Source organism: Varanus komodoensis, unplaced genomic scaffold (assembly GCF_004798865.1).
Source record: "Varanus komodoensis strain SLA01 unplaced genomic scaffold, ASM479886v1 scaffold7_3, whole genome shotgun sequence".
Lineage (NCBI taxonomy): Eukaryota > Metazoa > Chordata > Lepidosauria > Squamata > Varanidae > Varanus > Varanus komodoensis.
In genome coordinates, this window is record NW_025336480.1 from 27,059,833 (window position 1) to 27,070,826 (window position 10,994).

Consider the following 10,994-nt stretch of genomic DNA (forward strand, 5'->3'; position numbering starts at 1 on the left):
AGCAGTTTGACAATAGAACAATTAGCCAACACCTTCAAATGACCAACATTTGCTTATTGGTCAGAGCCAACAGCTACATTAGGCTTTTCCAGGGATTTGCCTATGCCTGGGGGATTTTATGGCTTCCCTCCTTTGAACAGAAGACCTGATTATTTGGATCAAATAAAAACATGAATTTGCTTTATTATACTGGGAGGGTGGGTGTGGGGGGGTTATAGATTTATTTGACAGAAGTCTACCCATGCAGCAATACAGTCATTTCCCTTGTTCTGAGATAGGATGGGGGAAAGGACATTAGATTTCTGTAACACGCTCTATGTGGGGCTGCCCTTGAGGATGGTCTGAATACTTCAATTGGTGCAAAGTAGAGCTGCCAGGTTGCTGACGGGGACTGGGCATTGTTCCCATATAATCCCAGTTCTCCATCAGTTTCACTGGTTCCCCATTGAAGTCCAAGTCCAATTCAAGGTGTTGGTTATGACGTATAAAGCCCTCAACGGCTTGGGACATGGTTATCTAAAGGAGCGCTTACGTCCATATATGCCCTCCTGCCCCTTAAGATCGGCGGAGGAGGCCCTTCTCCGGGAGCCCTCTGTGAAGGATATTAGGAGGGTGAGTACCCGGAGGAGGGCCTTCTCTGCGGTGGCGCCCCACCTATGGAATGAGCTCCCCAGAGAGGTCCGCCTGGCGCCGTCAATGTTTTTCGGTGCCAGGCCAAGACCTTTTTATTTAAACGATATTTTAATTGTTAATTTGTTGTTCTTATTTATTGGTTTTAAATTATGGTCGAGATACTCTGAATTTTTAATGTTATCCTATTCTATGTTTTATCTGCCTTGTAAGCAGCCCCGAGACTTTCTGCGATGGGTGCAGCATAAAAATGTTATAAATAAATAAATAATAAATAAGGGCAGGGAGGCATTAGATATTGGTAGGTAGTAAGAAAGAGCGGGAGTACAGGGGCTCATTTCCACATGGACTGCTAAAGAATTAAGCACTGAAGGATGATAAACATATATTTCAAGATGCATAGATGTAGTGAAGTAGTTTCAAACACACTTTTCACATTAAGATGAGCTTCTTTTACAGGCAATGAATATCTGCTGAAAACAATTCACCATACTTAAGAGTGTGTGTTTGCTTCAGCCTAGTTTCTTCTGATTTGTTCAAAATTCCTCAAAGCACCATTGTGTAAATATGCAAATTGAACTGCGGAATGTATTCTATACAACATTAACCACCTAGTTACATGGGAAGATGGTTATTGTTTAAAAAATACACAATGAACGTGCATTGCTTCTGGAACAATCTATAAATAACCTTCAGGAAAGAAAATCAGCTGAAATACCACAAGGGAAGCCTGGAGGGTAGTGATAAAATGGATTAAGAAGTAGTTAGCCACACACTTTCCTCTTATACATTGTCTCAGTCCCTAAGCTTTGGACAGTCTGATGAAAAGCAAAAGAAAGGGCTGAAACTATACACGCAAACACCTATTCCTTTGTTTTACTGCATTCTTTAAAAGTCATCTCTAGATCTGTAATTTACTCTAGAGAAACATGGGGTCAGCAGCATGATGAAGGCATTCTGTAGCTAGCAGTATAGCCAAACCATATTTTCCGTGTAATAATACAGAAATGCCTCACATATGCCCATCAAATACTTAAGTTGTGACTTGAAATTAGTGGTAACTTTCAAATCTCAGCAATAATGTCCACAGATAGAAAGTCAGCAAGTTGGCCATTCTGTTGGTTTATGTTAAAATGAGGGGTCGGCTTGTTTTACCAATCTCCCACTTCTAGATTTTTCAATGCTTATATTCTACACTAATGTATACTTGTTTTACCTTCATATATTCCAGAGGAAAAGGATGCCCTTAAAAATGTCCAGACAAAGGGGAGAGATTGATAGTAATGCCTTTTGGCAGATGTTGCTGATGGTGGCAAAGAAGAAAGCAAGATATCTGTGACCTGATCATACGGCTACTCCATACAGAAAAATCCCAGGTGGGGGATTAGAAACAGAAAAAACAAACAAACAAATCCTTTTTAATACCTCTTCTCTCAGGGCATCTTTACATGGTATTTTTAACCCACTGTTTTACTGAGATGTCATCTTTCATTTCCTTTTCAGGATAAAGAGTACTCTCCTTACACAGGGGACATTCCTCTAGAGTTTATCATTCTCTGCCTCTTTTCTCTATTCCATCACTCAAGCACAAGGTATGTGGCATAGGTGTAGTATGGCAGAGTTGTGATACCACATGAGAGTTCCAGCCCAGTTTCTTCCAGATTTGAAATTTAACAGCTGGCTTTCCTCATGCTAAAGAAAATGCCAGAAAAATGGCTGCCAAACAGGAGAAGCCCTGGGGAATGACCAGGTGTTGTAATGAGCCTGCATATTACTGTGAATGAGAGATCATGAATGCCAAGAAATGCCTCACGAAGAGAAGCCCTTAAATTCACATACGTAGGATGAATTGCTTCTCCTAGGGTTAGGTGTGCCTGGTTCCTGAAAGCCTTACAGACAAAAATCAAATTCAAACATGCTTGCCATGGCCTACAACCACTACTATACAACTCAGCCCAATTGGATGATTTCCCAAGAAACTGCACACTTCTTATATGACTCACTGTGTGTTAAACCATGTTTAAACAGAAATATTGTCCCAACTGACATGTGCCTCCATATAGGAAAATGATTACTATGTTTTAGCTTGCACATGGTAGAAATATAGTGCTTTTATGAAAAAGTGGATGACTCTTATATAAGTCACTGGCTGGGTTCAGAAAGTATAACAAGTTATTTTTTAAACCATTGTTAATCAGTCATGTTGTTTGAAAATAGTGATGGTATTTTACTATGTTAAGATTTGTCTTTAGAAACCATGGTAAGAAACAATGGTTCTATGGTTTTTCTGTACCACCATGGTTTGTCATGTTGTCTGAACCCAGAATCATGATTCCCATGGACCTGGAACTGCAGATGCAGTGGATGGTCAGATGCATACCAAGAGTGGAAGGACTGAGTAGAGAAGATGGAAACCATGATAAAGTAGAAACCACTTGATTGCCTATCAGGTGTTGCTGTTCAGTCGCAAAGTTGTGCCCAACTCTTTGCAACCCCATGGATAACATTCCTCCAGTTTCTCCTGTCCTCCACCATCCGCCAGAGTACACCCAACCCCACACCCACCTCTCCAGTGACCCCATCCAGCCACCTCAACCTCTGTCATCCCCTTCTCCTTTTGCCTTCAATTGTTTCCAGCATCAGGGTCTTTTCGAATGAGTCCTTCCTTCTCATTAGGTGGCCAAAGTATTTGAGCTTCAGCTTTGGTAGCTGACCTTCTAAGGAGCAGTCAGGGTTGATATCCTTTAGGATTGACTGATTTGATCTCTTCGCAGCCTTAAAGGACTCTCAGGAGTCTTCTCCAACACCAGAACTCAGAAGCAATGATTCTTCAGCGCTCAGCCTTCCTCATAGTCCAACTTTCACAGCCATACATTACAAAGGGGGAAACCATAGTTTTGACTATACAAACTTTTGTCAGCAGGGTGATGTCTCTGCTTTTTAGTATGCTGTCTAGATTTGCCATAGCTTTCCTCTCAAGGAGCAAGCATCTTTTAATTTCTTGGCTGCAGTCACCATCATTGCATTGCATTGTAAGCTACCTAGGAAGGCCTCAGCAATTATAGGTGGCCTATAAATACATGTAATAAATAAATAAATAAATCTGCAGTGATCTTGATGCCCAAGAAAATAAAATCTGTCACTACCTCCATTTCTTCCCCATCTATGTCACAGGACCAGATGCCATGCTGTTAGTTTTCTTAATGTTGAGTTTCAAGCCAACTTTTGCACTCTCCTCCTTCACCCCCATCAAGAGACTCTTTAGTTCCTCTTCATTTTCTGCCATTAGAGTGGTATCATCTGCGTATCTGAGGCTGTTGATATTTCTCTCAACAGTCTTAATTCCAGCTTGCAATTCATCTATCCCAGCCTTTCGTATGATGTACTCTGCATATAAGTTAAATAGGCAGGATGACAATATACAGTCCTGCCGTACTTCTTTCCCATATCTAGTTCTAACTGTTGCTTCTTGACCCACATACAGGTTTCTCAAGAGATAATTAAGATGGTCTGGTACTCCCATCTCTTTAAGAACTTGCCACAATTTGTTGTGAGCCACACAATCAAGGGCTTTAGCATAGTCAATGAAGCAAAAGCAGAATTTTTTCTGGAACTCTCTAGCTTTCTCCATGATCCAGGATATGTTGGCAATTTGATCTTGAGTTCCTCTGCCTCTGCAAAACCCCACTTGTATTTCTGGTAGTTCTCAGTTCACATATTGCTGAAGCCTAGCTTGTAGGATTTTGAGCATAACTTTGCTAGCATGTGAAATGAGCACAATTGTTCAGTAGTTTAAACATTCTTTGGCATTGCCCTTCTTTGGGATGAGAATGCAAACTGACCTTTTCCAATCCTGTGCCCACTGCTGAGTTTTCCAAATTTGCTGGCGTATTGAGTGTAGCACTGTCTTTCAGGATTTTGAATAGCTCAGCTGGAATACCATTTCCTTCACTAGCTTTGTCATTGCTCAGACTTCCTAAGGCCCATTTGACTTCACACTCCAGGATTTCTGGCGCGAGGTCAGTGATATCACTGTGGTTATCAGGGACGTTAAGCTCGTTCTTGCATAGTTCTTCTCTGTAACCTTGCCACCTCTTCTTAATCTCATCTGCCTCTATTAGGTCCCTGCCATTTTTGTCCTTTATCATGCCCATATTCACATGGAATGTTCCCTTAATATCTCCAATTTTCTTGAAGAGATCCCTATTTATCGATCAGGTAGATCAGGGTAAAAAGGACACTGCAATAACCACATCATGCACATCTGCTGGCAGATACGCATACATGTAAAATCCCATTTGTTTCCATATCTGAAAATGACCACTACTTATTAGTCCACACCTTGTGCAAATTTAGTGCTTTTCTGAAAAACTACAACATGGTTGTGAAAAGTAGAGATACACTAACACACTCCCCACACATTCTCCCTTTGAAATATACATATATTAGCAAGAAAGCATTGCACATACTCTGAGACTTCCCCTGCTATGTCCTCAAAGACAACCTGCTCAAAAATTACTTACCAATAAATGGTATCCCCAGATCTGCACCCCATCAATTTTACCTATCCCATAATGAAGCATAATGCCCCTGCTGCAAATGCACATCCTCAAAAAAACAGGAGCCACATGTAAAAGAGCAGACCTCTTTTACCACAATGGTTTCTTGCACAGAATGTTCTGCTATGTAGTCCAAACCCCATATTGGTATTTCAGCATAGCATGTTTGGTTTCTAGAAAACATTATGAGAAACAGTCTGTTCTATGGTTTCCAATCTTTGCTATGGTTTAATGCGGTCATCTGAACCCAGCATCATGGTTCTCATGGTCCTGGTATGCTGCTCCCACACAGTCCCCTGCAAGGAGCAGCAGCTGCAGGAAGTGCTCCAGCCATCCAACATAAGACGGGATTTCAGGCATGGGTTATGTGCCAACAGGAAGTAGACAGAGGAAGGAGGATGGAAACCATGTTAGCATAGTAACCACTGGATTGTCAGGCATATCCAGGTAGAAAACCAGGAGCTGCAGAAACATGGATTGTTCATTGTGACACATGAATGCAGCCAGTCACTCCCTGGCATGAATTATCATGGAGCAGGGGGATGCTGTATTTATCACTCGGGTCCATTTATCACTCTGTCCATTTCCACATCTCTAAACGCAACTTCACTCTCACTATACTTACAGGGTTTTTCCTTATGTGGCAAGTGTGCGTAGAGCTGAACATCTCTTTCGTACGAACGTAAAAGAAATTAGACATTTTTGTTGTAAGCCGCCCCGAGGCTTCGGCAAATGGGGCGGCATAAAAATGTTTTAATAAATAAATAAATAAATAAATATGCCTGCACACGCACACCTCGTGCATGGCGAGGTAATTCTGGAGAACTGTGCAAAAGTTCACTGACACCTTGAGTTACCAACACATGCACTACAGTGCTCTTGGCAGCCTTCCCATATCATATGCACTGCCTCACATAAAAGCCATTGGAAGCTAATTGTACATCACAGCCAACACAGTCACTGTTACAAGTATTTCACATTTCAAATCTGTTTTCACATAGTAATGTAAAGACACCTACAAAAGTACCTTAAAGGATATTTCAGTTGTCATGGTGAATCCATGGGTAATGACTGGCTCTTCTTCAGCTGTTCGACCTTTCCAGCAATCCAGCTCAACACAGCGGCAGCCAGACAACAGCACTTGGCGGTACATCTCTACGGAAGAGTTACCAGCCAGCTGCCCAGCTGCAACAACATAGCAAGGAAGATGAAACAAGGGAACCCATTATGGGTACATGCACTAAAGGCAGACAGTCTAACAATCATGAACACGTCTATCAGGGGTTCTTAGCCTTCTGGGGGCAATGGGCATATTTGGAATATTGAGTTAGTGTTGTGAGAACACTTACAACATGGCTGCCATGGGAGGCATGCCCTACTGTAAACCACATAACTTCAAGAAGGCAAACTGGTGAGGCTAAAAGAAAATTAAGTTGCTGAAAAACATTAATGGAGCGGCTGGGCCTTTGGGCACACTGACACTTCTATGCTCCATATTGGGAACCCCAAGCTTTTGTCATTGCTGGTAAGAAAGAAAATGGAAAATTATTTTAAGTTTAAGGCCTAATTAAAATGATGCCCAACTAATCAAAACATACTATATATTTCCAATTTTGCCTCCAGATTTGATGTTATAAATAATTTCCAATCAGAAAATTACATGGATACATGGATGGTGGGAGGCAGCAGAAAATAGCACAAGAGGGAATATCAAATAAAAAACATGCTCAATTCATATGCTAGCTGGCATTAAAAGTTTCTGTACTTTATAATGCTAAGAAATACATATGAAAGTTATATTTTTGTGATAACATCAAAATATTAATAAACAGGATGAGAGAACTATATACATTAGGTACAAGTTTAACCTTAAATTGCCTTTAAATGTCTAACTTCTGAAACATGCAGTTATGTAATTTAAAGACCATGGTAGATAGCTGTGACACAAAAGCCTCTTCTGTCAAAACCAACAACAACAATAACGACTGTTTAGTACGGAAAAGAAGAAAGTCTCTTGTACTCTTCACAATACCTTTGAACTCTGATCAGCCTTGACAAATCACTTTATCGTTCATAGGAACTTTGTATGACACACTTTTCTTCCATTACACACTAAATGGGCCAAATGCTGCTAAATTGAAGCAGTTTTGTGTTTCTCTGATTTCTATGGAAAAGAGTTAACCACAGCTCCTCCAAGCCTCTTAGAGCCAGTTTGACTAAGCACCATCCGAGCCACGTCTACTATGAAATATATCACAGTTCTTGTAATGTGGCTTACCTTCAGGTAAGCAGGTATGTGAGTGCAGTGCTAAGAACAGAATTCTACCTGTACTGGATGGTGCTGATGATGATAAAGAGGAGTAAATGCAACACATCTGAGAGTCTAAAAGCACTGGAATACATCAAACTTTATATCTGGCTCTGTTTGAACTGGTGCTTCGCTTTTTAATCAGTCACTCCAATTCTAGGATAGTGACGCCACCAACTATCAGATGAAGGTTAGTTGAGTGATGCTAGCGAAACAGTTAATTGCTGATTCTTCCCTTTCTAATATAACTTAAATTATACATATAAGGATAGGCAAGCAAGTGAAGTTCAAGTTCACCAAGCTGCTTTGAACATCATTTCAACAATCATCTCTCCTAGCTGCCAAGGAAGGCCTTGGCAACTATAGGCAGCCTATAAATACATATATAAACAAACAAACAAACAAACAAATAACTTTGTGCTGGTGATTGGCCTCAGCAGGGGAATCTGTGACGTCATATGCCAAGGATGAGATGAACACACCGCCCTTTGGCAATCCAACCTGGCAGAGTCTTGAATTCTTTACAAGAAAGAGCCTAAGGCCAGGGTTGCATCATGTGAGGCAAACTTGATAGCCCACTGGTGGTGGTGGGCCCTTCATAGGCACTTTTCTTCCAGGTTTTGAAGATGAGTCACCTGTCCTTAAATGTAAAGGGGAACATGAGACTGATATCTAGTGCTGAAGGACAGTCTAGTAACACTTTATATGGGTGTTCTGTCAGGGAAGGAGGGGTGCTGCCTTCTTTTTTTCTTGGGGTCCTACACTCTGGTGCTTGTTCCTTCCAGAGACCATCTGCTGCTCCTTTGGTCTCCAATTAGCACACTTCCCCACTCTCTCTCCCTGAGAGAAATGTTTAAGTCTGTCTAGCACATTAAGGGGTTTCTTGTGAATCAGCACCAGGCGATGTCTGGAACCATGTCCAATTGCAGAGCCATAAAGATGGCACCAGCAGGATGGTTCCCCACAGTTTGCTTCTCTAATGGAACAACTGCAGAACTCTGGACTGAATGAGTTCTGGATGACACATTCCTAGACTGAGCTTTACATATGGGCCTTATCCACATACTTCCTCAGACCTTTTTTTTCTCCTATCCAAGCTTCACACGCAGTCACACACAGTTAATTGGAAAACTATCACTCATCATTGCAGATATTTTAGATTTCTGAAATACTTGGCCTCCACAACCCTTTCATATATCACCATATGCACTATTTATAGCAAGAGATAGGCTCTGTTTTATTCTGTGCTGAACTGCCTCAACCCCATTTGGAAGGATTGCCAGAAAGGCTGAGAAAGTCATTGGTTTCTATCAGTATTTAATCCCCTGCCTTTCAGCTGAAGGCACTCAATCTGCATGCAAAGTAGTGCAGCAAGTTGGAGGAGGTTTGAAAGACTGATTCTTTCCCAAGATATATAACTGAGAAGATACTCAGTCAGGTAATTCTAACATATTTTATGACACTAACTGAAATAAAAGTAGATTTTGTCCTCAAACAAATATCACAGATTAATTGTGCGATGCAGGTAGGAAAAAACTTGGAGAAGAGACAATATCAATGTTTGCTAGGCACTGAAACAAGCTCAAAGTACTTTGAGTGTAAAAGTAAGTCTTCTTTAGAGAGCAATTTCTGAATACCTAATTTATCAAAATATTTATATGCCCTCTTATAAAGTAAAAATGGCCTTCAAGACACCTTTCTAAAAATTAAAAGAAGAAATACATGAAAATGCTTCATGCACTATATAATTTTTTCTATGGAGTTGCCCTAGAGCTCTCTCCTATGCACTTTTGTCTCCCTAGAGGACAAAGTCCAAACAACAAAATGAACCAATCCACTATGCTGTGGCATGTTCAGAATTCTGGGACTAATTTAAACATGCACAGGATTTAAGTGTGGTTCCTTACTTTTGTCTAAACATGCAGAGGACTGTAGGCTGGTTCCTTAGTTCTGTCTAAACAATGTTCCCAGTTTTACCAACAGCAAACTGTTGCTCCATTATGCAGTGAACATGTTTTCTATTTAAATGGGATGGTTGCATATTCTGTGTGGACCTATGAAAGCTTAGAAACATGCAGCGTGTTAATCACAACAGATAAATGATCATTGTTCCCTAGCCTTTGGCACTGTAAAATGAGGTTCTGTAGAGTCAGTCCTTCAACCTGACAACAGTAATAAACTAAGTCTATTGCAAAACTGAGCTCCAAATGAAAGGCTGGAGGCTACAGACACCCCCGCCCCCTCATGCACACGCACACAAAAACCTCAAGAAAAATATTATTTTTGCCAGCAGGATTACACTTCTTCAAGTTTAGGATGGAATTTCTTGAAATTATTTTCCTTCTTTCCTTGATGGATAGCAACCTTGGATTATAGATGCTACACTTCCCTAAGGGGGGGGGAAAAGAGCTATAATGTCTAAATAAATAATCAGCACTTGATGTACTGCCATTTGTGTTTTCCTAAAGGCCAGGAAAGTGGTCATTGCAATTATGAATAAATTCATGCCATGTGTATGCTTCACTTGGTAGAATAATACTGGTTTTTGGGAGATGTCATTTTCTGTACTTAAAAACTAATCAAGGGCACAACCGTATACCAGGGGTCTAACAGTTAAGGGGCCATTGTTTGCTGGAAGCCACAGTGCAACAACAAGAACCAAACATGTCACTGCTATGACAAATTTGTAGTGAGCTGTAAATGCATGCATGCCTAATAAATATCAGCATCAGCCATAATATATGTCCAATAGCCAAAGGTTATTTACTTATTTGTGTTCTACCTTCTATTAAGCAAAATGACACTCAAAGCCCTACTCTGTAAATAAGGGGCAGGGAAACTGTGCCTTTCCTGATGTTCATGCACTACAACCTGGACCATCCTTGACCCCGACCATGGTAGCTGGAGCTGACAGGAGCATGGAAGGCCTTAGGTATAAATCCCTTTAAAAATTTTGCAGAGCCATAAAGCATCTTTAAATCCTCTTGGGCTCTCCTTACAATGGCTGCCTTCCTATTGCTATTTTAATGTGTGATTGTGCGCAGAGATGTTATCACAGCTTTCATTCCACTCCCAAGACATCATCTACTTTCATTCAACATTTTTCTGGGCTTTCTAACCAGGTAAGAGAACCATTCTGCAGCCTCCGTTTATACACTCCGCAAAACTGAGTATGTGTCTAGTGAAGCTCTCCAACAATGTGACTGTAGCAGCTGCTGCTGCTTGAAAAGAAAATGCTGCCAGCTCTGATAATACCTTCAGAAAATGTAAGGGTTAACCCCCGTTCCAGGCCAGATATTTCCATGTTATGTGGTGCTTCCACTGCATGCACATGCACACTAAAAGACAGAGCATGCATTCCTTTTATACAAGTCCATGTATTCTCTTGTCTTCAAAACGATCTTCTGGTTAATCAGTGACATGCTAAACACTCTATAATTTCACCAAGCCACAAATCTTACACAAAACAGTATTTAGGGCCATTTGTTCTAGAGCCA

The 10,994-nt window shown here is 40.8% G+C and overlaps 1 protein-coding gene across 4 annotated transcripts in view; it reads right to left on the reverse strand.

Annotated features, from left to right (window-relative positions):
• Positions 1 to 10,994, reverse strand: part of PLCB1 (phospholipase C beta 1) — a 592,180-nt gene that overhangs the window by 168,846 nt on the left and 412,340 nt on the right. For all 4 annotated transcript variants that reach the window (XM_044454160.1, XM_044454162.1, XM_044454161.1 and 1 more), the window contains one exon: positions 6,217 to 6,374. In XM_044454160.1, coding sequence (XP_044310095.1) covers positions 6,217 to 6,374 — 158 coding nt within the window. The remainder of the gene's footprint in view (positions 1 to 6,216; positions 6,375 to 10,994) is intronic.